This window comes from Labrus mixtus, chromosome 11 (genome assembly GCF_963584025.1).
Source record: "Labrus mixtus chromosome 11, fLabMix1.1, whole genome shotgun sequence".
NCBI classification, from domain to species: Eukaryota; Metazoa; Chordata; class Actinopteri; order Labriformes; family Labridae; genus Labrus; species Labrus mixtus.
This window is the reverse complement of record NC_083622.1, coordinates 3112679-3140483: the sequence shown is the minus strand read 5'-3', so window position 1 is coordinate 3140483 and position 27805 is coordinate 3112679. Positions and strand designations below refer to the sequence as shown.

General features: G+C 42.0%; 5 protein-coding genes across 5 annotated transcripts in view; 4 read left to right on the top strand and 1 right to left on the bottom strand.

Moving 5' to 3' along the window:
- Positions 1–5246, top strand: part of LOC132983322 (dolichyl-diphosphooligosaccharide--protein glycosyltransferase subunit STT3B-like) — a 61039-nt gene extending 55793 nt beyond the window's left edge. Inside the window, exons 13-16 of the mRNA XM_061049589.1 lie at positions 1417–1590; positions 1895–2008; positions 2138–2347; positions 3734–5246. Of these exons, the coding sequence (XP_060905572.1) occupies positions 1417–1590; positions 1895–2008; positions 2138–2347; positions 3734–3814 (579 nt within the window). The 3' untranslated portion in view covers positions 3815–5246. The remainder of the gene's footprint in view (positions 1–1416; positions 1591–1894; positions 2009–2137; positions 2348–3733) is intronic.
- Positions 5247–9148: 3902 nt separating this feature from the next.
- On the top strand, positions 9149–9725 carry LOC132983339 (histone H3). Its single transcript, XM_061049612.1, has one exon. It carries the CDS (start codon positions 9257–9259, stop codon positions 9665–9667), a length of 411 nt encoding a protein of 136 aa, XP_060905595.1. The 5' UTR covers positions 9149–9256; the 3' UTR covers positions 9668–9725.
- A 3158-nt stretch (positions 9726–12883) lies between these two features.
- On the bottom strand, positions 12884–13375 carry LOC132983345 (histone H2A-like). Its single transcript, XM_061049619.1, has one exon. It carries the CDS (start codon positions 13356–13358, stop codon positions 12975–12977), a length of 384 nt encoding a protein of 127 aa, XP_060905602.1. The 5' UTR covers positions 13359–13375; the 3' UTR covers positions 12884–12974.
- Positions 13376–15655: 2280 nt separating this feature from the next.
- On the top strand, positions 15656–16159 carry LOC132983351 (histone H2B-like). Its single transcript, XM_061049626.1, has one exon. It carries the CDS (start codon positions 15689–15691, stop codon positions 16055–16057), a length of 369 nt encoding a protein of 122 aa, XP_060905609.1. The 5' UTR covers positions 15656–15688; the 3' UTR covers positions 16058–16159.
- A 6991-nt stretch (positions 16160–23150) lies between these two features.
- Positions 23151–23607, top strand: LOC132983347 (histone H2B-like). The gene has a single exon (XM_061049622.1). The coding sequence runs from the start codon at positions 23166–23168 to the stop codon at positions 23532–23534; it is 369 nt and encodes a 122-aa protein (XP_060905605.1). The 5' UTR covers positions 23151–23165; the 3' UTR covers positions 23535–23607.
- The last annotated feature ends 4198 nt before the right edge of the window (positions 23608–27805 follow it).

Genomic DNA, 27805 nt, shown 5'->3' with positions numbered 1-27805 from the left:
TTTGTAGTGTGTGTGTGTTTCCAAAAGGAACTATCTGCCTTTCAAACTGTATCAAGGCTTCCTTTATCTTTTCCGCCCGCTACTAGTGTCCGTCTGGTGTTTGCTACAGAGCAGGTGCTGTATGCTTTTTTTTTTTTTTTTAGATGTTTTTTTGTTGTTGTTGCTGAAACAGCTGTCTGCTGTGAACCAGTGCAGTGTGGTTGTGGATCAGGGAGCAGAAGAAATGAGCTGAGACTCACTGTAAAGCTCCAGAAAGCAGAGGAGAAGCAACTTTCATTCATTAGTTGTCGGTCCGTCACTCCGCATGATTGTCATCGTTTACATCGTCATGCCATTGATACATTCCTTTTTTTTTTTTTTTTTATGTAAATCATAGAATATAAAAACAACTTAAGACCAGTGGACTTAATATTTTACTCTTGTTTGTTTCCTATTTGGTCAAAGTGATAACAGCTCCTTTTAGTACCACTGCATGGGACTCAATGTTGTTTTCTTGCCTTGATTTATAGCCCCCCCTAGTGGACATAATATATCACTGCACTGCACATGAATGAAAGTGAGAACTCAGTAATAACAGGAACACTTTGTGAGCCTTACTGTTTGTAAATAAGGGGTTAAAGTAAAGTATTATGGCACGGTGAAGACTTTTATAAAAGGTTCCTGTTGATCCTTAAAGGTCTTAAACGTCTTCAATTAGATTTTTAATTTCAAGGTCATTAATTGTCTTAAAAAGTCCAAATTTTACTGTCAATTTTAGATTGTAATTTGATCCAATTTACACTGTCTAATAAGTGTTATATGATTTATTTTCATGATCCTCTTCATGTGAATAATCACAGCAGATAACACTTTCACAAGCTGCAAACTGAAGGGAAAAGGAGAAGACGGTGAGGAAACGTAAGGTCTCGAATGAAATACAGGGAATGGTTGTTCTGGTTAAACAACGATTATGAAGCAACTTGTAAAATACGCAAAAAGGCTTTTACTTAAACTGGAGATAAGGGGGGGGGGGAGCCGATGAGTCCTACATGAAATACGGAAAGCACTGATGCTGCGCGTGCCAAAAAAAGTTGTGAATTTTCTTACTGTGGGTTTTTAAAATGACTAACAGTCATAGATTTGGTTTTTAAATAATGTTATTAGACAGATTAAAAAGAGTGCAAGTAATACAGAGATCTCCTCCAGGCAAGCTGCTTATATGAATCAACTTGTAAAAACACTGAAGCCCTTTCCTCCTATGATGCTACTTAACAGCTTTCATTTGGAAACACTTTCGCAGGAACACGTCTTCAGATCGAGTCCCCACACACACTGAGTTTTTTTTACAGGCTTTTTAATGTTCCTGTAGTTTGATTCACAAACAGACCTAGTGAAAATGGATCATGACTTTGCCGTGTGTGTCTTGTGTTCATCCAGGTGGGCAAAGCCATGTCATCCAACGAAAGTGCCGCCTATGAAATCATGAGGTCACTTGACGTTGACTATGTCCTGATCATCTTCGGTGGTGTTATCGGCTACTCGGGCGATGACATCAACAAGTTCCTGTGGATGGTGCGCATCGCGGAGGGCGAGCACCCCAGGGACATCAGGGTGAGCGAGACGTCAACACAAACTCTATTTTAGTGACTTCAATGAGTCACGTTTATCAGCAGAAACACAAAGTGGCCATGAGCTGCTTGTAAATATTTCACTGCAGCGACGGCGGACGCCTGCAAAGTGGAATTTATATGCATGTGTGATCACTCAAACATTCATGTAAATCACAGTGTGACGCTTGAATGTTTGTTCTCCCTGAGGGAAACCTAGGATCTGTTACTGAGTGTGCTTTGACTTAAAATTATGAACTCTAGTGTGTTTGTAAATATTCTAATTTTCCTGTCACCTGTCATCCCAGGAGAGTGACTACTTCACCCCACAGGGAGAGTTCAGAGTGGACAAAGCCGGCTCCCCCACCCTCCTCAACTGCCTTATGTACAAAATGTCTTACTACCGCTTTGGAGAAATGCAGGTGAGTCGTCATTTGTCCTCATTCTGCTGTGTATACTAAGCGGACGGGCAAAAGAACACATGTTAGTGAAAACATTTCCAAGGTGATGATGTAAACTACCTCACTCTTTTTTTTTCATTTTGTTTGAAGTTGGACTTCCGGACACCACCAGGCTTCGACCGGACACGCAACGCTGAGATCGGCAACAAGGACATAAAGCTGAAGCACCTGGAGGAAGCCTTCACCTCGGAGCACTGGCTGGTCAGGATTTATAAGGTGAAGAAGCTGGAGAACAGAGACCGGGTCGAGCACAAGATGAGAAGCACTGACACCACTAAGCAGAAGTACACCTCCAAAAAGGTAAGCTGGGATCCTCTGATCTCATGTGTTCACACGCTGCATGGCGTCATGTCTTTCAAAGTGACCACAAAGTAGGGATGGGCATTCATAGAAAACTCTCATTACCTTATGAACAGGCTGTTTTAGATTTTTTCACAAAGTGAGTCTGTTCTGCACAATTCCATTTTTTTAGCCGTGACGGTAACTTGTACTCCGGCTCAACTGTTACTAATGCAGCTCGTTATCAGTGCACAGTTCAAAAACCATCCAGGATGGTATGGGCATGCATTAGTGCACGTGGCACGGGTAACCTGCTGCACATTTGTGAAGGCACCATTAATGCTGAACCACACATGACGGTTTTGGAGCGACTCATGACGCCAAACAGACGACTCATTTTTCAGGAAGGGTTCTTCCTTATTTCAGCAAGATGATGCCAAACCATAAAATATCAACGTATTACAACATCGTGTCTTTCGGCCTTCATGCAGTCTTGACTTCTTCATCAAGTGAAAAAGATTTTTGGCATTGTGAAGCGCAAAATAAGAGAAAAGAGACCCTGAACTGTTGAACATGAAAACCCTACATTAAAAATAGACACTCGACAAACAAAATGACAGCAGCTGGTCTCCTCTGGATTTGTTGTTAAAGGAATATCAAACGTGTGACGGAAATGTGACAGTGTCATCAAATTCAAAATGGGCGACTCATTTTCCAAAAAAACATCTCACCTTCAACATCTCACCTGTTGTTCAGGTTCCACTTTCAATCCAATATGGAGTTTCAATGTTTTGAAAATCATCACATGCCGTTAGATTGACATTGGACACAACCTCCCATCATGGAGATTAATTAATTATTCAGTGGAAACAGTGTAGGTCTAAAACCTTTAAATATACAGACGATTGAGTATAAATGTTAGCATTTTGTAACACCTAATGATGTATTTAATGATCACATGTTTGGCTGCTCGTTGTTTGTGTGAAACTCGGTTCATTGTGCCGCTCCCTGTCTTTGCCTGGACGCTCTTGAACAAGAGATGTTTTATCTCAATGAGTTTTCTTTCCTGGTTAAATAAAAACAATTCAATTAAAATGAAACCATTGACCCATGTTGGTTATACTTCCAAGCACAGATATGTTTTGCAATGTAAACACACACTGAGCCGTGTTGATCCAATATGAAGCTATACGGCTGTAGTTCTTATTCTGAATCTGAATTTCACACACAAACTGAAATGAGCCATTCACATTCTAAGTATAGTCTGAAGTAGTTAGCGGTTTGATCCAGGAGAGGGCGCTCTCAGCTGACTTTACCACTGCATTGCACTCTTGACCTCCAGTAAATGTAGACGGTAATAATGTGGCAAAAGCGTATTTTATAATTGTATGATTTCTTCCTCTGCAGACAGCCAAGAGGAAGCGTGGATACATCAGGAACAAGCTTTCCCTCAAAAAGGGCAAGAAACTGACCAAGAAATCTTTATAGAGCATCCAGCACCGACAGAGGCACATTGTGGACGGGAGGGAGGGAAAACAAAACATACAACTTTCGACAAAAAAAACAAGCAGCAACGGTAAATCCACCAATCAAGATGAACGATGAACACCTGAGGTTCTCCAACCCTGTCACCCTGCCAGACTCACCGCGAGGCCCTGGCTGGAAATGTTCTCGTCGCCCCAGGAGAACCTCGACTGTCCTTTGACCTGATAACGCAGGGTGAAGGAGATGTTGGCTTGTCTGAGGTCCTCCCACACTGGTTTTAACCTGAGGAACTGTGACCTTGACCCGCTTTTCTTTTTGTACTTGAATGTGAGAGGAGACGGGGAGAGCCAGAGAGATTAGCTGTCCTTGATCCCGGGGCTCAGTTTGGGACTGTTTTAGCAGTGCATCATTCAGATATAAAGTAACACCTGTTAGGGTCCCTGAACAAACGGAGACCACTGTCCTACCACATCTCTAATTCAGCGCTGAAACCCTACTAATACTCAAATTGCGGTAAAGAGAAATGTCAGCATGAAGGGGACGGTGTCATCACCTTGTTGTTAGTTATTATGTTCTTGATAGATAATGAATGTAATGTAAAATCAGAAGAACTGTTTTTACATTACATCGTATCTGCTCACCACCCCGCTTCTTTAGTCTTTGGTGACATGATGGAAAGCCCCGATGTTGGAACATATTCACTAGTCCGTTTTTTTTAATTTGATTCATTTTCTTGACTTTCTCCTTAAAATTCTCTCGTAACAATTGTGTGATTACGTTCCAACGATCGGCGGCTTTTTCTGCTCAGAAACATCCTGCATTGATTTCCTGACAGGACAGCTCATTTTAGAACCAAACTGCACGTTAAGGATAATTCAGGTTTATTAAGGTTGTGTTTGTTTGACCATAGTGGCTTTTAGTAAATATCACACTCAACTGAACTGATTGGATTTGTTTCAAAGCTACATTTCTAAAAATAAAAAATAAAAAAAAGACAGGAGGATCAACTCTGGACTTATGCTGCATGATCAGTAGAGTTCTTAACAAAACCACCGACTTACAGAGAACTAGAGAATTTTTCAAACTTCTCCAGGGCAGTACAAGTCAAAATACCCCCCCCCCCCCCCCACCCCCCCAACCATGAATGGGAAAGCGATATAGATAATGGATGTATAATCTTGTTTCCCACACTTACATACTTTGTGTTAGTGATGCCCAGCTGTCAGCCATGACTTAAACCAGCATCATATCACCCTGACTGATTGGAAAATCTTTAAATTGAATCATTCATTTATTTGATTAAATGTTAAGTCTACCATTGTCCCATCACCGTGAAGTGTTTGGTTCCAATGGCAGAACAAAATAAAACGACGTGAACGACTGAGCACCTGAAATACCCGGAGGGAAAAAAAAAACAGTTCATGCTCAACTTCAGTCATCAAATCAGTCAAACAATCAGCGAGGACACTTTAATAACCAGTTTACTGAGCGAGGATCTTCAGGAGCCCTACTTCAAAGAAAATAAGACCCGAGTTCTAACAAACCTGAATCATCCTTCAAGCTGTGTGTGCGCTATTCTGTTGTGAGATACTCAGACATTATCAGAGAGCTCTGACCTCAGAATAGAGCAGGCCTGTGAGGAGAGATCTGTAACAGCGCTGTGGATTTCACTTAGTAACACATCTTTGTCTTAGATGCTTCAAGGGAAGCCAGGCCATGAACCCTGGTCTACATCTGACCCCTTAATGAGAATGCATGAGAAGTGCAGCAGTCCATCTCAGTCTGTAACACATTGAGACTATTTACTCTGTGTAAGGATGGATGAAGCATCTCCACCTTCTCCCCTGTGACAGGAACTGACATAATGCACATTTAGAGCCGGAGTCAGCACTGTAGGCTGGTCGAGCCGCAGTATTAAATCTCCCCCCCCCCCCCCCCCCCCCCCGCGAACCAAAACACACATTTAACTTACCGCTATAAAACGGCAATGATCCCTCAGGTGGGTACAGTCCACAGCAGAACAGATTCTTGCATCAGTTTGAAGAAGACGTTCACGGTCATTATGGAAAGTTCCATGACTCTTGTGTCAGCATTCGGTACAATTTAATTTATTTTGTTTTGCAATTCCTCCTGCACACAGCCCTACCTACATGTGTCAACAGAGCTGCCAATCATCAAGCTCTTTTTATAGCATCAAATAAGTCATTAAGTCAAAACTAGACTTTCCCGGAAATTAAACGCAGAGTATAAATCTTCATGATAACAACTATAGTGACAGAAACCAGGTCGGAGAAACAAATATTTGACTTGATTTAGATTTTATAGTGTAACCCATTTCCCATCTGGCTGCTGTATAAGTCATAAACCTCCTCAGTGCCAACAGTCAGCAGGGGGAGCTCTCAATGTTTTCCCTTTACTTTCAGTCCATCGTTCTTCAGTCTATTGTTGAGGCATGAAGCAGAGTCAAACACTCTTTAACATTTAAATGATCCCTCTGGCTGCAGGATTTCTGATAACAGGTGAGATTGTTTATCACAATTTAATTACACTTCAAATACAAATCCCCCGGGAGTCACTACCATTTGAGATGACAACAGTCCGTGTACTTCTTTCATAGTAAATACTAACAGGGTGTCTGCTAGTGTCATAATAAATATGTCTATTACCGTTTCAGCTTCATCCTCCAAGACCACTAGACACAAAAAAATAATAATAAAATCGGAAACGTGGTTGTGTGAGGAGCAGAATGTGTTGAGTTCCTGAACCACACGACCTTCAGTGAGTGTGAGGTGTGTCCACCTGGTTCCCTTTGATCCGCTGTCACATGTTTCTGTGCACTGTGTAGATAACCGGTACAATAACGGCATCAAACTCTGCTTCCACCTCGTATTCCCTCGTGGATTGACAGAAGCTTTCAGAAGTCCTCTGAGCTGCCAGCAGCAGGAGGACGAGGCTTTCTAATTGGCTGAATTTCTTTTTTTTTTTTCTTTTTTTTTAATCTTCATTTCTGTCAGGCAACCAGTGGTGTGGAAGCGTCTTCTTCTTCTTCCTACAATGTGATTTGAAAGTCTTAACTTGCTCCCTCGGCGAACCAAACACCTCTCTTTAACTCAATCTGCTTTCTTCTTGCTTCTTGAAGATATTCAAAGAAACATGTCCATCCTTTTGTGATTCAACTTTGATTCTCTTGTGAAGTTTTATCAGAAGTACACCACCTTAAGCGAATCCAGGCCTTAACAAAAAAGCGTTTCGAGAAAACATATCCTTTTCCAGGGCTTGACAGAGTCGATGAGTGTATTTATTACATGGACGATGGAGGCTGCGATGATTTATGAGGGCGTAGCGTCCTATCACATAATGCAAGGATTTTTATTTGTTTTTCTGAGTCAAGGTTTCTTCCATCAATTGTAATGATCTGGATACAGGTGTGAGAATGAAACATGCCTTTTTGGAATAAAGAGGTTGAAATAACACTGTGTATTCTTTTGTATCAACATGTTCTTACTGTCTATTAAAAATACAATCCTTCCAAAAAAAGTTATCAGAGCCAGTTCACACAGAGTGGATACGTGTGAGCTCTACTTTAAGCTTCCCAAAGCCTGCAGCACCAACTTCTGAAGAAGAAGATGATGTACTTAATTTCCCCACAAGGATTCATACAGTTTTGTATCACTCTGTTGGGACATACTACACAGGTAGGCTGAAATATACACGCGCTCAAACAATACTAATGATGATGCACTAATGCAGAGATGTCTGGGTGAGGGGGCTAAACAGGGACTGGGGTTTAGTTCAGTTTAGTTTATTAGGATCCCAGTTAGCTGCAGCTATTCTTCTTTGGGTCCACAACAACCATAACAGTGTGACTGTGTCACCTTTTCATTTAAAAACCAACGTAACATTCAATACACAGCTTTCATCCTAACACATAACATTACTGACAGACGTGACAAAACATGAACACAATGACAGCGTCTAGAGAATCATAATTTGATAGTTCAATTCTTTACTGTCCTTGCAATGAGTTGCTTATCTTCAGAGAGAGAGACAGGGGCGGCTACTGCTCAGTCTGTAGGGACCTGGGTTGGGAACCGGAGGGTCGCCGGCTCAAGTCCCGGCGCGGACCAAACATGGAAGTTGGTCTGGTAGCTGGAGAGGTGCCAGATCACCTCCTGAGCACTGCCGAGGCGCCCCTGAGCAAGTCACCAAACCCCCTCCCCACCATCAGCTCAGGAGCGCCCGCCGTGGGCCGCCCCGCCACCCTGGCCCCCCCCCCCCCCATCAGTGCATGTCCATAGGTTAGGTCTGTTTCTGCATGTGTGTGTTCATGACTTACAGAGTGTAAAAACTCTTGCGGGATCAATAAAAAAAAAGTAAATCTTAGCTAACAAGTGTAAGTCCTCCAAAACATTACAAGGCGTAACTTTACTCGTTATTTATTGAAGAATTCACAGTATTTCCGTTCTTATTCACTTTCTTTCTTTCTTGTAAAACTGTAGTAAAGTACATTAGAGACTAACAAACAAAGAAACAATTAGCTAACCTTAGTCATGCTGTGTCATGCATAAATGTGCAAATACAACAATCAAACAATTACAGGAGGAAAATAAATCAAATGTATAGCTTGTTGGATGGCGATAGATTAGATCTGTCAAAAGATACCGCTTTAGCAGATTTTGGTTCACTACGGGAGTTCCTGGTTCTCACAAAGTCTGTGCAGACTGACTGACCTGCTGTCTGTCTGAGAAGTCGCTCGACTACAAACTGCAACCAAAGTGTAAAATAAGGTGTAACTTACTTAAAGGTGCGTCATCAATGAATCTCATGTCTGTAAAGTAAACGTAAAGCTTTTGCTATATAGCTTAGCATAAAGAGTGGAGACTGAATGAGCTGCACTTAAAGTCCTCAAGGCTTTTTTTTTAGGTGAAATAAAAATCATATAATTTAATCTAAAGCCACCAATCAACAGAGCCTATATTATGAGTTAATGGAGACAGATTGTGAAATGTCTATTTGCTCTGATAACATCATGAATTACAGAGAAGTACATAGACATTCAGATTATTCCTATAGCCGATGTTCTTCTATGAGAAATAAGATCCAAAAAATAATCAAATCAAATATAGGGTATATTAAGAATGATGTTACTTTGTGTTTAAATTTGACTTCTTCTCTGAGTATTGTACACTAGTATATTTAGTAACTACATCAAACAAATGAAAGTTCACTATTTTGCTCACATTTCTTTCAATTGTTTGCCAGCTGCTGTTGAGAGCCGTTAGAGATTTAATTTATTTTGTCCAATAGTTGCTCAGATAAAGCGCACATGACTCACAACCTTGGCCAATCAGACGAGACCCCGCCTCGGCAGTTCCTTTATAAAGCCGCTGTTCACGCTCAGGCAGCATCCGTTCACTGAACACAACCAGAGGACAACCCTGAACAATGGCAAGAACCAAGCAGACCGCTCGTAAGTCCACAGGAGGCAAAGCCCCCAGGAAGCAGCTGGCCACCAAGGCTGCCCGTAAGAGCGCCCCAGCCACCGGCGGCGTCAAGAAGCCCCATCGTTACAGGCCCGGTACCGTGGCTCTCAGAGAGATCCGTCGTTACCAGAAATCCACCGAGCTGCTCATCCGCAAGCTGCCCTTCCAGCGTCTGGTCCGTGAGATCGCTCAGGACTTCAAGACCGACCTGCGCTTCCAGAGCTCCGCTGTCATGGCTCTGCAGGAGGCCAGCGAGGCTTACCTGGTCGGTCTCTTCGAGGACACCAACCTGTGCGCCATCCACGCCAAGAGGGTCACCATCATGCCCAAAGACATCCAGCTGGCCAGAAGGATCCGCGGAGAGAGAGCTTAATCTGTCTACTGCTCCAAAACACCCACAACGGCTCTTTTAAGAGCCACCACATTTTACTAAAGAGCTGGTCCTGCAATCAGACTGTTGAGGAAGTGAGTCTTCAGTTACTGAACCATAATTAAATGGCTCCTAATGAACCTTAAGGCTTCAGTTATATACAGAAGCCCACCAGTGTAGGTTAGTGATGAGGAAAAGCAATTCTTCTCTCTGTACTGAATCAGTTCAGTACTCTGTCTGTGAATCAGAATTTAATAAGCTTAAACACGGCCGAATGTTTAGTTCTGCGCCGATCGTACTGAGAACAGCCAGTGGTGAATAATAAACCAATGAGCTGAGAATTTAGTTGGATAAAGCTACAGTTTACAGAGTCACTCTCTTCCTCTCAGTGAACAAGCGAGACTGCGAATCACCAGCCTCACACACACACACACACACACACACACACACACACAGAGTGTACTGACTGAAACACGATTGTTAGTGGATGATAAAACAGTCAGCTGAGTGAAATTAAGTTGGATATAAAAGCTGTTTGCAAACTGACAGCAGCTATAAAAAGCACAGACATTTTCTCGACACCTAAATGTTAAATAATATTTTTGCTATTTCCTCAATTTTGGAGACATGAGAGGGAGAAGTAGGGGTGGGCTTTAGTGACACAGAGCTCCCGACCGACTCCGTCCTGTTGGTTCAGTCAGTACGTATCACTGACGGGAGGGGGAGGGCGGGCTTTGAGCGACTCTTACGGTCTGGAGAGAGGAGAGAGCAACTGAAGTCGAGAAATGAACGACTCTTTTCAGTAAGTGATTCAGTTCAGTTCGTTCACCCAGATGATTCGTTCGTTTTTTTATACGAATCGTTCACTGACTACACATCACTAAGTGTCGGCTTCTGCTTGGTTTAATAGTTGCAGGTCAGTGTTTATGTGCTATATTAACCTCAGTGACACTGACTGGTGAATATGTAAATAAATGGTATTGATCAATGTGTCCACTTCAGCTTCCTTACACCCACATTTATTCACGAGTTGTGTTTATGTGTGAAGAGCAGCAGACACTTACACTGTTCACTGCAGTCATGTGCAAACTTGTTATCATTTAAACATTTATTTTAATTTCACTTAATGTGGTTTTATTTGGAATCTGACTACTTAAGTATCTATTTTTACAAAAATGCCCCCCCCCCCCCCCCCCCCCCCCCCTTTGGCTGACAACCCCCACTTTGGGCATTGTTTGATCTAAATCAATTAAATCACTTAATGCGCCTCTTCTTCCTCAGAAAACTCCGCAAATTGCAAGTCCACCAATCAGTCCTAACAGCATTTTACAAATGTTTTATAGAATCAGTTTTAACCTTCAACATCACAGCCTGGTTTGGGTCTCTGTCAAACATTCATCGTAACCCATTAAACTGGATCATAACAATAAGCAGCAGAATAATCGGACAGCAGCAGGAACCACTGATCAGTATCTACAACAGGAGAACAAAACTAAACGGACAACACATCACTCAGACAGCACACACTCACTCTGCCATCTCTACAACCGTCTCCCCTCAGGCCACAGATACAGATCTCTCACTTTCCGGACTAATCGAGCCATGTCAAGCTTTGCTCCCACATCCATCAGGCTCATGAACAAATGATCTATTTCTTATTTATTTTTAAGACCACTCATTTAACCGCTCATAACAATTATTTATGACCTATTTATCATGCTTTTAATAGAGCCACTTGTATGTGTGTGTTTCTGCTGTTGTTTTTGTGTCTAGCTGTATGCGCACTGATGCTCTTTTACACAAATGAAGTTCCTAACGGATAAATAAAGTTATTTGAATTTGACATACTTTCTGAATCAGACTCACTTGACTCCTTATATTAAATTAATGTGTTGCTGGTAGTGTACTCAGGGTCCTAATCTGAGCTTCACATCCCTCAAACTTTGACCATCATCTCTATAAATAACTGCCAGTTCATCCTGAACTCTGAACTGCTCAGAGTTATTCAAACTACAGAACACATTATATGATATAGAAATATCACTGGAATAGGGTATTCAGTTATTGTTTGTTTATTTTATTGTATTAATTTATAGGAAAGCATGTATTTTATTCCTTCATTTTATGAATGTAATAAATATAATGGTGTTTATGTTTACACTTACTTTTCTCTTATTGTGACGTACATGTCACATGAGGTTTTACCAGATTATCTTCAGGTTAAAGGCCCGATGTGACTCATACACCACAACAATATTTTTGTGTATTTGTTTTATGTCAATTTGTTCCAGAAATGTTGTCAGAACAGGTTAAATGTTTTAAAGGACATGTAAGCATTAGAATTGTTACCCTTTAGTCACAAATACAAGCTTTTTCAAATTTGCTAATTTTGTCCCATGTGATGACCTGACACACTAATTCACATGATCTGTCCCCTTAACCATCCAGGATGTTCACTATGTGTCACGAAGGGACTTCATTTGATAAACTGAAGGAAGGAGTTGTATAAGGTGTCTGTGACACCTGCGTCACCGCACCCATTAATACTGATAGGAACATTATGGGGGACATAGAGCAGACTATATGGACCCCATGTGACACATTTCTGACTTTCTGAGACCTTTTTTCAAAATAACATGAATAATTAGCAACATATTTGAAAATACAAATTTTTAAACCGTATTCTTCTTGTTTTGCAACCCAACAAAATATCTAACTAAATCAATATATAAGACTGCCTCATATTGGAAGTCTTCTCTTCAAGTTAATGTTACTGTAGAAAAAACAGACACACTTATGTCGTGGGCTTGACTAAACATCACTGAAATACAACGTCTAAAACAGTTTTAAGGCAGATCTAATAAACAAGGTAGTAATTGTCATAAAGCACGAATAGTTTTTGTGCAAGGTACAGGGATGATGAAGGCTGATCACAGTCACTTGCAAATATACACAGTTTAGTTTATTACTTTGTGGGTTATGCTGTGCTTGGTGCTAATGATGGCATAATACTACTACTCACTTTCAGATCAAATGGAGGTGGATTTTATTGTGCTGCATGGTTTGAGACACCACTTTGTGTCATCAATCAATCTATTTTTTGTATCGTGTTCATTTTTTTTATTTGTAATCTTTACTGCTGTAACATGCAAGATCTCTGCATTGTGGTACAAGAAAAACAATATTTTATATTAATTGATTACAATTAGAAATGGTTACATGATTGCGGAACAAGGGATAACTCCTTTAAAAGAATTGTGTTTGGCCCTTAAAAGGGCCGTTGTTTTAATTTTGGATACAGTCTGTTTCTTTACTTCTTGGCGGCCTTCTCGGTCTTCTTGGGCAAGAGAACAGCCTGGATGTTGGGCAGCACTCCTCCCTGAGCGATGGTGACTCCTCCGAGCAGCTTGTTCAGCTCCTCGTCGTTGCGGACAGCCAGCTGCAGGTGGCGGGGGATGATACGGGTCTTCTTGTTGTCACGGGCAGCGTTACCGGCCAACTCCAGGATCTCAGCGGTCAGGTACTCGAGCACAGCCGCCAGGTAGACGGGGGCTCCGGCACCAACACGCTGGGCATAGTTTCCTTTACGCAGCAGCCTGTGAACACGACCGACTGGGAACTGGAGTCCAGCACGGGAGGAGCGAGTCTTTGCCTTTGCTCTGGCTTTTCCGGTACCTTTTCCACGTCCAGACATTTTCTTAGTTTGCTATTTCCGAGGATAGAGAACTTAGACAACCTTCAGTTTCTGTTCCTCTGGTATATATTTCTAGTTGGAGGACCTAAGGGAAGACAAATGTGTCATATTCTTCTTCTTTCGCGTCACTTCAAAGCCTATTTAACTAGAAGTAGCGCCCTCTATTGAACAGCAGCATGTCTCCTGTAAAACTCAACAACACTGGTCTGCAACCATTACCACCACCTTTATCAACATCGATTACACTCATACCCTCCTCTTCTACTGGTTTTACCACGTCACTGTTTCGAATCAACTGTTATTGCAGATATTAAAGTTATAATGAATTAGATTTCTTGAATCAGATGTGTGATCTCTATTCTTTACGGCTGCAGCGTGTGGCGAGCACTATTTTTAGATCTCATCCCTTAAATGTGGCGTTTCAGCTTCTCCGCTCTTGCTGTTGATTTGATACTCCTAAAGGTAGAACGAAACGTTACAGGAACTCTTTTAAACCTGCAGCTATAGCACTGCTGAACAAAACGAACAAAAGATGATTTTTTTTACCTTTAACCACTTTAACCATGACAGGATTTTTCAGCTTCTTAACAGGTGTCTGTTTGAGGACTTATTCATGGCCAGATGCAATCGATGTTGTTTGTTTGAATGTTTCCTTTGAATTGTTTTTATATAATGTGATGTATTTATCTCTGTAAACGCTGAATCCCTGTCTGCACATCAAATTTACCATTCGGTACAAATAAAGAAACCTTGAATATCATGATCTGTTATTATCTAAATAATGTGCTGGATAAATTTATCTGGATATACCCTTCCATCTGTGTTAACAGGATTCTACCAAAGATAGAAATGTTGAATTGTGAATTTTATAGTTTTCTCTGTCTCCTGCATTTTTAATAATAGTGACTCCCTAATAACGTCTTGCTTGATTTCGGATATCATGAATGAAAGTTTGGTTAATGTCATGCATGGCCATATATTCATCATTGTCATTTATTTTATCTAAATCCTCGGAAACAGATTGAAGGAGAACCCTCATTTGAAATGGACGGTGCCGTGGTACAAAAGACAGAAAAAAAACAAGAGAACAGCAAGAAAAAAACAGGAAGTAGGCCTACATGCAGTTAAAAGGCAAGAAAATACAATGAAAATATAGTGAAAATAATAAGTAAGACAATTAAAATGTTAAAAGCAAAAACACCTTAAATAAATCAAATCAGAAATTAAAACTTGGAATTGTCTGTGTTATTCATGTATTGATCTTAAAATGCCTTTGTAGAGTGTATTGTGGCTAACTCATTAAAACAAAGCATAGTTGAAAGATATGGAGTCAGTTTTTTTTAAAGGGTTCTTAAATATTACAATTTCTTGACATACATTCTGGATGTTCATTGTTTTAGGCACACAGTAAAGAACCATGCAAGCCTGAACCCAAGACAGAAGAGCTCACCTCGTCACAAGAAGATAAGGCAAGTTGTGCTTTGTATATTCATTAAATACAACCCGGAAGCATCTGAAAATGATGACTGCTTTTAAGGCATCCAGTATTTTAAACAAAGCTGTATCATCTGCTAGTTGTGAAATTGTCAAGGAACAATCCATTCCATTTAAAGGCTTTATACTCAGTGACCTTTAATGTATATTATAGTGACGGCTGCTATTATGAAAAGAAGAGGACTAACCGGGTCACCTTGTCGTATTCCCCTCCTGATATCAAACCTCTTGTCGTCTCTGACTGGAGTTAGACAGCACTAGTTCTTTTGGACAGCATTGACACAACATTAAAACATTTTCCCCCAAAACCAAAATGTTGCAGTGACTGTAAAATGAAAGAAGTCAAGAAACAGTATGATGCCATCATCTTAAGTGTGTATAATCCAGTAAGTCTAACATGAGCTGGATATTGTTTTGTATTAATGGAGTAGTTATTGTGTGAGTAAATGACTGTAATCAACATTGAGCAAATGAAATGGTCTTAAGTGATCAATCCCTGTTGTATCTTTGTTGGTTTTGGTATTACAATAATTATACCTTAATTGTTATGAATAAATGATTACTTTCAGCTCTTCAAAGAGCCGTTCTCTGAAATATCAGACCAGAAAAACTGATACACTTGACTTACGTTGAGGTGAACGATTTCTAAAATATATTGTACCATGTAGCCGTTTCGGACAATGCCTGCTCCCCCCATGTGGCGCTTAGTCTCGAGCGCACAGATCTCAGCCAATCCTATGTGAGCAACAGCACATCATCGTGTACATCAACACCAAATATAGAGCGCGGCCCGACTGATAAAGAGTAGGTGTTAGTGAGATAACCACTCAGCAAACATGCCTGAAACCGTGAAAGCGCCGAAGAAGGGCTCAAAGAAAGCCGTCTCTAAGGCCACCAAGACCGGGAAGAAGAGGAGAAAGTCCAGGAAGGAGAGCTATGCTATCTACGTCTACAAGGTCCTGAAGCAGGTCCACCCCGACACCGGTATCTCCTCCAAGGCTATGGGCATCATGAACTCGTTCGTGAGCGACATCTTTGAGCGCATCGCCGGGGAGTCCTCTCGTCTGGCTCAGTACAACAAGCGCTCGACCATCACCTCCAGGGAGATCCAGACCGCTGTCCGCCTGCTGCTGCCCGGTGAGCTGGCTAAACACGCCGTGTCTGAGGGCACCAAGGCTGTGACCAAGTACACCAGCTCCAAGTAAACCCACTGATAACCAGCAACTCAACGGTCCTTTTAAGGACCACCCAACATTTCTTTAAAGAGCTACAATCCGTTTAACAAAATGAGACCTCGTGTGTCATGTGAATAAAAATAATGGTTACCTATAGTGACTTTCTACCGGTGGCGGTAGGTGGTCTGTTCTAGCGTCTCTCTTAATCTACAGCAATAAAATGGGACTCGGAATGCTCCACCCGAACCATTGTAGCTTATTTAATGAACATTTCGCCTATTCATATCCTCAGTTAATGCGAATAAGCAGTAAAGTCATCTAGTCAGATTTATATTTTGATCCACACTTCCTTCTCTATATGGACAGATGAGACCTGGTTTCGGTATTGCCAGACCGAGAGGAACAAGCTGGCTCCTCAAATACATAAAATGAAACCCAACGTGGGTGAGAGAGACGGTCGGGGAAGATAAATGTGATAGCTTTAGCCAGCTCATTGGTTTATTATTCACGTTCGGCCGTGTCTTAACTTATTAAACTCTGATTCACAGAGCTGCTGAGAAATACTTAACTAATTCAGTACATGGAAAATAACTGCTTTTCCCCCCGTCACTACTGCCTGCTTCGGTTGTTTTTAAAATACATTTCTGCTTAGTCGGAGGCTACAGATGAATTACATCATGTCTTATAATCAAGGAACGACTCTTCAGATGAAGTGTGTGGCTCTTAAAAGAGCCTTTGGGTTTGAGTGTGAGTGGGTCAGGTTTAACCTCCGAAGCCGTACAGAGTACGTCCCTGTCTCTTCAGGGCGTAAACCACATCCATGGCGGTCACGGTCTTCCTCTTGGCATGCTCGGTGTAGGTGACGGCATCACGGATGACGTTCTCCAGGAACACCTTCAACACACCACGGGTCTCCTCGTAGATCAGACCAGAGATACGCTTGACTCCACCACGACGAGCCAGACGGCGGATAGCGGGCTTGGTGATTCCCTGGATGTTATCACGGAGCACTTTACGGTGACGCTTAGCGCCTCCTTTACCGAGTCCTTTACCGCCCTTTCCTCTTCCAGACATGTTAGCAGATCAGTTGTTGAGAATTGAATACTGGTGCATCAGGATTCATGATTATTTAAATCCTGTCTGAGAACCTTATAGAAGTCAGAGGTCTGCTCTGCTTTTTCTTCTTCTTCGATCATGTCTTTTAAAGTCAAAATCCTTTGAAGCATTAGCGCCCCCCTCTGATCAGCAGCATGAATCAGGGACAGCGTGACTCCTGCCGGACTGACTGAGCTCCACATGGACCAGAACACATTCAACATCTTGGAGTGAAATCATTCACGCAGAGCTGAAAGAAGATAATAATTGTTTTTATTCTGTTCTTAAACAAATGACACAACATGCTGCAGCAGGGATCATTTCAGCACCTCGGACAGCGAAGGTCATGAAAACATCCAGGAGAGGAGGACAGGAAGCTTTAACAGCACACCTTTAAAAAATGATGACTTGAATGTTGAAATAAAGAAAAAAAGTTTTTTTTTACAAATGAATAAAAGGGGAGACATATTATTTTGGACACAAAATGAACACAAATTTTACAAACAATAAATATGCTCAGAGAGCCGGGGAAAGGTATACACTGATAAAAAGATCAAAAATGTGCATTCATGGCAAGTATTATATCTATGCAGATTATCTAAAAAGAAACCCTTATACTAACGATAATTAGTATAGTAATCAACACAATAAATATGTATGGTATATTGATTTAATTGCTCTTTTTTCATGCAATCAACTTGAAATCATCACAAGTTACAATGAGGATATATTTGTATGAGATAATATGTGACAACTTTAAGATATGTTTCCAGAGTACAATTACTTGAACATAGTTGTTATTTATGAAAATATATGGCATCTGTTTATTTGGGTTCATATGACTGTGACCTGAGGGAAATTGTAAAAGTAGCTGCCACATATTTTCTGAAGGATGATGGTCACAGAGTAAAATGGATCGCTTCAATGGTCATTTAATAACTGATATTTATCTAAACTCGGTATGTGTTTTTATACTCCTAATGTATCTAAAACTTTAAACTTGCATCTGAGGTGAGTGATATTTCTGAAAAGAAGAGTCAAGGTCAAAGTCTTTCAGTGTCCATTATTATTATTCTTTTTCTATGCTTTTCTAAATTCTGGTTTCCTTTCTGGTTGTAAAGATAGCCATGGCCTAGAACAAGTCTTAAGTCCATGTTAACAAAATAATCAATAACAATTATGTTCAGATTTACCATGGAAATAGAATCAGAATACTTATTCTACTTCTTGTTTTATTGACAAGGACATTTACATACACAAGGAATGCGTCTTGGTGTATTGGTGCAAAAACAATTAACAAAGGAAATAAATCAAAATAGTAAGAACTTAAATAAAATTAAATATAAGAAGTAGTTACAAAATATATATAATCTTTGCATACCAGCAGCACCCTGACACCACAGCTCGGATTTTTAACTACCTCATGGGCCGATGGGTACGTCAGAGTGGACGGCTGTGTCTCTGAGGTGGTGACGGGCAACACTGGAGTACCTCAAGGAACAGTTCTGGCGCATCTCCTCTTCACTCTCTCCACGTCAGACTTCAGGTTGAACTCTAGTTCCTGCCACCTCCAAAAGTTTTCAGACGACTCCTCCATTGTTGGGTGCATCACTGATGACGACGACGACGACGAGTACAGAGGACTGTTAGAGAGCTTCGTCACATGGTGCAACAACAACCACCTGAAGCTCAACATCAGCAAAACCAAGGAGGTGGTAGTGGACTATTGGAGGAAGAGGAGGCCCCCTGCCCCAGTCATCATGCAGGGGGAGGAGGTGGAGAGGGTGGACTCATACAAGTACCTTGGGGTCCACATAAACAATAAACTGGACTGGTCTCACAAGACTGACGCCCTTCTTCAGGAAGGGACAGAGCAGGATGTTCTTCTTGAGGAGACTCAGATCGTTCACTGTCTGCAACAGACTCCTCTAGACCTTCTACCAGTCTGTGGTGGCCAGCGCCCTCTTCTTTGCTGTGGTGTGCTGGTGGGGTGGCATCAAGACTGCTGAAGCAAGCAGGCTAAACAAGTTGGTAAAGAAGGCCCGCTCTGTTGTAGGACTGGAAATAGACAGCTTGGAGGCTGTGGCTGCTAGGAGGACAAAGGACAAAATCATTGGACAACTCCTCTGACCCTCTCCATGACGAGCTGTGGCAGATGAGCAGCTCTTTTAGCCGTCGCCTCGCCCCCCCCAGGTGCAAAACTGAGCGCTTCAGGCACTGCTTTCTTCCCACAGCCATCAGACTGTACAACAGCAGTGGGACATACAGTCTGTGTTAATGTGTTAACATGAACATCACCCCAATCATGCCAGAGCACTTTATTAATATTAATATTATTTACGGTTGATATGCTGTATATTACATTATTATCATTAGGAGCTTGACAGACTGGTGACTGGAGGTGCAGCTGTTGGTGTACAGGGAGAAAGAACACAGCCTTGAAGGGAGTTAGTCCTGAAGGTCCCTGCTGTCCAAGACATGCTTCCCCATCTTCACCTGGTGTCTTCTGTTAGACAGGAAGTCTGTGATCCACCTGCAGGTGGAGTCAGGCACGTTCAGCTGGGAGAGCTTGTCCTGTAGCAGAGCCGGGGTTACTGTGTTAAAGGAATATTATTACATGTTGCTTGGTAATGCAGTGACCAATTTTTTTAAAGAAATAGCAAAAAATTATAATTACAATTACCATACCTTGCATCCAATTGCTGAAGAGCTGTATCTTCAGGACCACTGCTGTCTAACTCCTTAACTCCGGCAACAGAGAAGTCATCTCTGTGAAAATTACAGAAGTACAGAATGTTGTCGGCATCTGTTTATAGGAAATAATTATTATTTTTTTAATTCTATAAAGGATGCAAAAGTTGACTCTTTCTGCATTAGAAGAAGTGGGTTCATTTGATGAGAGGTGTTTGGATTAACCACAAATGCCTGCACAGTGATAAAAACAGTTGAGAAGATCTTTAGGTTGACCCTATCATCTCTGCAAGAAATCCCGGTAGAGTCAACAGGGGAGCTTCTAACATGATCAATGACTACACCCAACACAGGTTTTTCAAACTTCTGTACCTCCTGCTGAGGGCATAAGTGAGAACAACCACTGAAAGGGGATGTTGGGAGTCTTTGATAATGTAATAGGCTCTTGCGTGAAATGCTGGACCTTCTAAGGGACAGGTTTTATCCTCTGGCCATTCAGAGAACTAATCAATTGCCTTTGCCCCCATCACCCTTCACTTTCAAGAAAAACTCACACACAGCACACTCAACCCACTATCTGTATATGCATTTAGTACAGCTATCACTGGTACTGCATATTGTATGGGCAATTATAGCATTTTATTATCTGCCAAGGAACAACGTAATCCACGGTCCACCCCCAGATATATAACCGGCTGAGACCTTGTGTTCTGTTCCCTCTTTTCTTCAGCGCTCGAGCGGGCACTGTTGTGAGTTAGGAATTAAGAAAGTTGCACAAGCAGAAAAGTAGATATGTCAACAATTTGTGTTTGCCCCGATTGTCGTACAGGGTACATCATGCCCACTGACCCCCATACCCTCTGTGAGTCCTTCCTCGGGCCGGAACACGCCAGCCTGGCTCTCACATCACGGGCAACGTGCAGCTTCTGCTCACGCCTTCCCCGTGCTGAGCGGCACTGGAGAGTGCGGCCTTCACTGTGGCCGCAGAGCCAGTGTGGCAGGTGGGGGAGTATTCGGTGGAGGGGGCAATGGATATGTCGGACCCTGGAGAGGAGTCTGAGGATTCCGTGTTCTCCATCCATGGGTCAACAGCGGGCTCTCACATCCCTCCCCTCTCCCAGTCGGGAGAGCTGGAGGATGGTACTGATGCCGACACCGCAGCAGATCACCCAGGCTCCCCTGGGGTTCAGGCTGCGGCAGACACCCACCTACCGCCGCTGGTAGGAGGTCTTCTCCGGGAGCTGCCTGGGACCATTCGGTCAGCTGCAGCCCGTAGGGGTCTCGTGGTGCCGGTGGTCCGGGAGTCCGCACCTCAGGATGAGATGGCGGGGGAGTTTCCCCTTCTCCGGGAGATCAGACAGGATCCAGTGCGGCCACGGTTCCCGGCTCTGATTCCTTATCAGAAGGGGGCAGCGGCTGACCCGAAGTCGTTGAGAGCTCCAGTAGCCACTTATGCTTCAATAATGAAGGTGGAGGCCTTCACAGACCGGGGGTTTCCTCCGGTACCTCTGTTGGAGGCCAAATTGACGGCCTTTGTTGGATTGAGGGCCGCGGGGTCTGGACGGCGTCCTGTCCCTCCGTCAGACCGGGACCGGCTGATGATCCGACTGACTGATAAGTGACATCAGTGTGCCTATCAGGCATCGGCAGCGGCGAACGACATGTCCTTGCTGGCATATTCGTTGTCGAAGTTGGCGGTCCAGTCGACCACCATGGCACCGGAGGAGGCCTTGGAGATACAGAAGGCCTCCAGCGCTGCTCTGTCGCTCTGCGCCACTATAGCAGTGACCTCTGCCCGCATCACGACGTGGCAGACACAGGTACATCGGCACCTCTGGCTGCAGCAGTCATCGATCCCCGAGGCTGCCAGGAGGGAGCTCGAGGAGGCACCCGTCAGCCGTGAGGGGTTGTTCGGGCCCACCTTTGGTGCCATGGCTGACGGCCTACAGGTGCCGGCAGAGGAGGCGGGGGACACTCCGTCGTCATGCGGGATGAACCAGACCAGTGACAAGCTGGCGGCACGGTGTTGACCGCAAGCAGGAACATCGGCATGACAAGCTGCAAGCTACAGGAGCCACTTTGCGGCCGGTTTCGACCTGCCAAGCGCAGCCTCCTCGGGGGCGACCTGCTCCATCGCAGGCAGCTGCGACATGGAGGGGGGGGAAACGTCCTGCCACTTCCCCTGCAGGCCGTCCATTAAAACAAAACTGGTTGCGCTGACAGGGGGTGAGGGGTGTTTGTAGTGTGTGTTTAAATAAAAAATGTGTAAATAAATTATTTGAATACAGTTACACAGGTTCTCTTCCTGATTTTATTCAGTGTTGTTGCCCTGTGACTCCTGCACCTTCCACAATGTGGATTCCCCCATCTCCTTGTTTTTCTAAAAAGCCTGCTGATACGTATAAGCAGACTGTTGTGTCCTCAGACAGCGACCGTCTGACACCTCCTCACTCATCCCTTCACCGGAGTGAACTCTCCAATGGAGATACTGTGTGCCATAATATACTATATCTCCAGATTCTCAGTATAGGTGCAATCCTCTAAGCTATGGGCCCCACTGACGTTTTCTAAGAATTTCCACAGTTAGGACTAGATCCTCATGAAGATAAAAGTTATTGACAAAGTGTCTTCGCCCTTAAAAGAGCCCTTAAGGTGACAAACAGTTAGGAGTAATTGAAGAGGACTTTAACAGGATTAAGAGTTTCTCGAGCTGAGGAGAAAATTGAGAAATGTTCCCCAAACAGGACATGAGAAATTATATTTTTGATTATATTTTGAGTCAAAGTCCGCCCAATAGACAAAAATGATTCATGCAGACATCTCAATCCATCTATGACAGTACTCAGTGCAAAGTGAGACACGCATGCTGAGTTTGTCTACATGTGGTTACCTCCACAGGTGCATCCAATCACTAATTAACCCTGTTTACCTGCTGATGTAGCGATCAGCACAAGCGGACATGTGCTTTCAAACTTTTGATTTTAATTATTTTTTAATGATTTTAAACCTTTAAATCTAATTAACAATAAGAATGCTATAAATACTGTAAACATGATTCAATATTTATTTGAAGAGGGGAAATGTTTATGCTGTCTAATTTGTATTTTGTTTATTAAACAGCTCGTGCTGCAGCTCCTCGGAGTGATCAACGGTGGTCGCTACTTTTCTAAACCCTAAAGGCACCTCAGGCCTCAGCGCCGGTCACGTGACTGAAAGCTAAGATTTGCTCAGTGTGGCGCTCAGCCAATCCTGTGAGAGCAACAACACATGGATAATTGCTTCAACACCAAATATAAACTGCTTTCTGACACGCTCACCGATATCAGTTTTTTGAGATCACCACTCAGAAAACATGCCTGAAACCGTGAAAGCGCCCAAGAAGGGCTCAAAGAAAGCCGTTGTTAAGGCCACCAAGACCGGCAAGAAGAGGAGAAAGTCCAGGAAGGAGAGCTACGCTATCTACGTCTACAAGGTCCTGAAACAGGTCCACCCCGACACCGGTATCTCCTCTAAGGCTATGGGCATCATGAACTCGTTCGTGAGCGACATCTTTGAGCGCATCGCCGGGGAGTCCTCTCGTCTGGCTCAATACAACAAGCGCTCCACCATCACCTCCAGGGAGATCCAGACCGCTGTCCGCCTGCTGCTGCCCGGTGAGCTGGCTAAACACGCCGTGTCTGAGGGCACCAAGGCTGTGACCAAGTACACCAGCTCCAAGTAAACCCGCTGATAACCAGCAAGAACTCAACGGTCCTTTTAAGGACCACACAACACTTCATCTAAGAGCTACAATCCTGATTCTCCTATTATACCATATCTGCAGACATCAGCCAATAGTGTAGAGTCAGGCTGTTCATACGGAAATTAATCTTAATGCTGGATGACTCTACCTATAATCCAGCATCATGAAGGCCCAGCCTAGATGATGCATATTGTATTGTCTACACCAAAATAAAACTAATTTGTCAAAAGTTAAATTCTTAATGTGAGTAAATCAAATGTGTTTAATAAAAGTTGTAATCTTATTTATTGTTATGACATTCAACGTAACAGTGGCAAGTTGAAATAAAGCCTTAATGACTTACTGCAAGACATTCAGAGATTTGTGAACATTTCAACCTCAAATGCCTAATCAGTTGGAAAAAAACTTGTGTTCTACAAGAAATTAATTACATTTATAATGTATACACACTCACCGTAACAGAAAAGAATGGATATATACATTTATGTAATATTTGCTGAAATATTATAATTTTCAGACAAATACATTAGATGAGGATACTTTTATGATCAGATGTATACTATCAGCAAAATATATTTAAGTAATGGAACGACTCTTGGGATTAAGTTTGTGGCTCTTAAAAGAGCCTTTGGGTTGGAGTGTGAGTGGGTCAGGATCAGGTTTAACCTCCGAAGCCGTACAGAGTACGGCCTTGTCTCTTGAGGGCGTAAACCACATCCATGGCGGTCACGGTCTTCCTCTTAGCATGCTCGGTGTAGGTGACAGCATCACGGATGACATTCTCCAGGAACACCTTCAACACACCACGGGTCTCCTCGTAGATCAGACCGGAGATACGTTTGACTCCACCACGACGAGCCAGACGGCGGATAGCGGGCTTGGTGATTCCCTGGATGTTATCACGGAGGACTTTACGGTGACGCTTAGCGCCTCCTTTACCGAGTCCTTTACCTCCCTTTCCTCTTCCAGACATGTTAGCAGATCAGTTGTTGAGAGCTGAATGAATCTGAGTTAGTATTCACATTTTTTTAAATCTAGTCTCTGAGAACCTCGTTGAAGTCAGAGGGCTGCTTTCTTCCTCTTCGCTCATGTATTTCAAAACAAAATCTCATGAAGCATTAGCGCCCCCCTCTGATCAGCAGCATGAATCAGGGACTGTTAGACTGACTGAGCTCCACATGGACCAGGAGGTGAAGAAAACAGCCAACATCTTGGCTTGAAATCTTTCACACCGAGATGAAGGAAGATTATCACTGTTTCTATTCTGTTTCTAAACAACCGACACAACATGCTGCAGCAGGGATCATTTCAGCACCTCGGACAGCGAAGGTCATAAAAACATCCAGGAGAGGAGGACAGGAACCTCTAACAGCTTCTTTTAATAAATGATGATTGAATGTTGAAACAGAGAAAAAAAGTACTTTACCACTGAATACAATAAGGGACACATTATTTTCAAAAGCACAACATCAACACAAATTCATATAATAAATATTCTGAGAGAGCAGGGAAAAGTCATAAAACTACAAATAACTCAAAACGTTGCCTTCATGTGACTTTCTGCAACAACAGAGCAGCAAATTCATTCTAGATTTTTGTTGTTTGCGATAAAGATTAGCTACTGATGTTTTTTCTCCTCTAAAGACACGAGGAAAAGAGTGTACACCTATTCACATGAATAAAAAGACAAGAATAGGAGCACATTTCTACATATTCACACATTTATTATCATTGTTGTATTGTATTCCTTTGATATTTTCATTCAAATATAGGCTACACGACTCGCCATTCAGATGCTGTTAACATTTATATTCAAATGTAATGTGACACAAAGAGTGAGTGTGTTTATATGGAGTTGAGTATCCAGGTGTGAGCTTTTTCATGGTATTCATCATATTCAGGATATGATGTTTACATGCAAACCATAAAACATGTGATTTTATTGAATCTCTTTTATCCTTTCTTTTAAAAACAAAAACTATCTAAATCCAATTGGGAGTCCAGTAGGCTGATTAGAGAGTCACAGCTTCACCCAGAATCCCTGTACATCAGACAGTTACAGAGGATATCAGGCTCTGTTTGAAAACATGACTCCCATCCTTTAAATGTTGAATTTCAGCTCCTCCCGTCAGGGCGTTGATATCAAGTACCACCCTGCAAAATGAAGAGATACAAGAACAGCTTTATCCCAGCAGCCATCAGTGAGATGAACAGGACATAATGCAGTAGTGATCTTCTTTTGGAGGTTTATTTATTGATCTCTTATCTGCACGTTTTCACTGATGGCTAATTTGTATCTAGTTTTTACTCACCATGTTTTACTCATTGATGGTTCTTACTGTTATCTTGTTTTTATTTCTCTTATTCTCACTGATGGGTTACTTTATCTTGTTTTTGCTAAGATCTTTTCATTTTAGTATTGAGCACTGTTGTCACTTCATCATGTTTTGTCCTGTGCTGTGGTTTGTATGTAAAAGGAGGCTGACTCCCTCACTGTAAACAAATCTACCTACATGTACAAATAAAGTGACCTTACTGTAATGGATATCAAATTATCTTATGGATACACACAAAAAGCATGTGTGGAAAGACTTCCCCCCACAAAGAAGGATAGAAAGTAAACTATATTAGGACTATATAGGACAAATAAACAAAAAGTCCATAAACTGAACATATTTCACTATGAGATGTATTTCTGTCCTGTTTGTAACAAAACATCCAGATGATTTTACTCTGTGTGTTGTTTCATTCACAAGTTTCTACTTAATATAATTTCACAAATATTCTTCTTACTTTGGTACACTACATTAAAAATGTAGAGATGGGACAGATCCGAGGTAATATTGGTATCAGGTCCGATATTGACGTAATTTATGTATCGATATCGGACTGAAGGTGCAGATCAAGAAAGATGGTTTGGCACTTTAAACATTCTCAACTCGAACAGTCTCACTTTGAAGACATTCAGACTGAACTGTTAGTGCCCACAAATCGTCTCCATGACGACGTTCAGACGAGATTGAGCAGCTCTTTTTATGTGATTATAAAGTACAGTTCTTACACTTCAGTTTAAAATATTTAATTTGAAAAACCTGAAAGTTGTTGCTGCTGCTAAATGTTTGTATGTGAAGGCAGCACAATGTACAAAACAACAATAAAACAATTCATTATGATAAAAAATATTGTCCAAATCAGTATCAGTATCAGTACATATGGATCGGATCGGAACTGAAAAAAAGTGGATCGGTGCATCTCTACTTAAAAACACTATAAGGAAGTAACTGTTCCTTCCTCAGTTCATGGTGTGTGCTGGTGATTTACTGAAGTTCTTTAATCTGAAAGATGATTCTAGAAATCTGCACCCCTAAGAAACACAAGGAAGATTAAATATTGAAAATGTTTCTTTATTATTATTATTATTATTATTATTATTATTATTTATAAGATTTTGTTATCATTAGATAATTTTAGCATCATTGTTAGTTTAAATATGAGGATTGTTCCAATGTGACACTTTGTTTACTGTTTAATTTGCTTCTCAAACGTATACGGAGCTACTGTGAGGTCTGGTGATCCTCTGTGCAAATAACTTTTCTAACTACATGTTTGATGAAGTCAGACAGAGGCACAAAGTGCTTCCCATAGACAACATACACAAGACAAACAATCAATCAATTTAAAAGCAGTTGCCACAAAAAAGTAGTTCCACCATAAAGATATTAAAGAAAGATAAGAAACAATGATTACAAAACAAGTAAGCATCACAAAATAAGCTTAAATCACATGATTGCAGGACAGAGCTGTATGAAGTAAAACATATTAACTATTTTGCACAGTAAAGTGTGTAAAAACATGTCTTAAGTCTGGATTTAAAAACAGAGACAGTGTCATCAGATCGTACATCAACAGGAAGACTGTTCCAAAGCTGAGGAGTCACTACAGTAAATGCTCGATAAACCTTTGACCTTAGTCTGGACTGTGGAACTACTAGGAGGTCTGACCCTGCAGATCTCAGAGGCCGTTTTAGCTGGAAAGGAGCGAGGAGTTAATTTATGTAGTCTGGTGCCTGGCCATGTAAAGCCTTGTCAGTTAGAAGTAACATTTTGAAATGGATCGTAAAAGAAACGGGTAACCAATGCAAAGAGGCTAAAAGTAGGGTGATGTGAGCAAAGTGTTTTGTCTTTGTCAGAAGTCTGGCTGCACTGAGGCAGGAGAACAGGGCGTTGCAAAAGTCAAGGCGAGATGAAGTA

What these genes read in the sequence shown, in the direction of transcription:
- LOC132983339 (XM_061049612.1), top strand. Translation starts at nt 9,257, where the DNA reads ATGGCAAGAACCAAGCAGACCGCTCGTAAGTCCACAGGAGGCAAAGCC.
- LOC132983345 (XM_061049619.1), bottom strand. Translation starts at nt 13,358, where the DNA reads ATGTCTGGACGTGGAAAAGGTACCGGAAAAGCCAGAGCAAAGGCAAAG.
- LOC132983351 (XM_061049626.1), top strand. Translation starts at nt 15,689, where the DNA reads ATGCCTGAAACCGTGAAAGCGCCGAAGAAGGGCTCAAAGAAAGCCGTC.
- LOC132983347 (XM_061049622.1), top strand. Translation starts at nt 23,166, where the DNA reads ATGCCTGAAACCGTGAAAGCGCCCAAGAAGGGCTCAAAGAAAGCCGTT.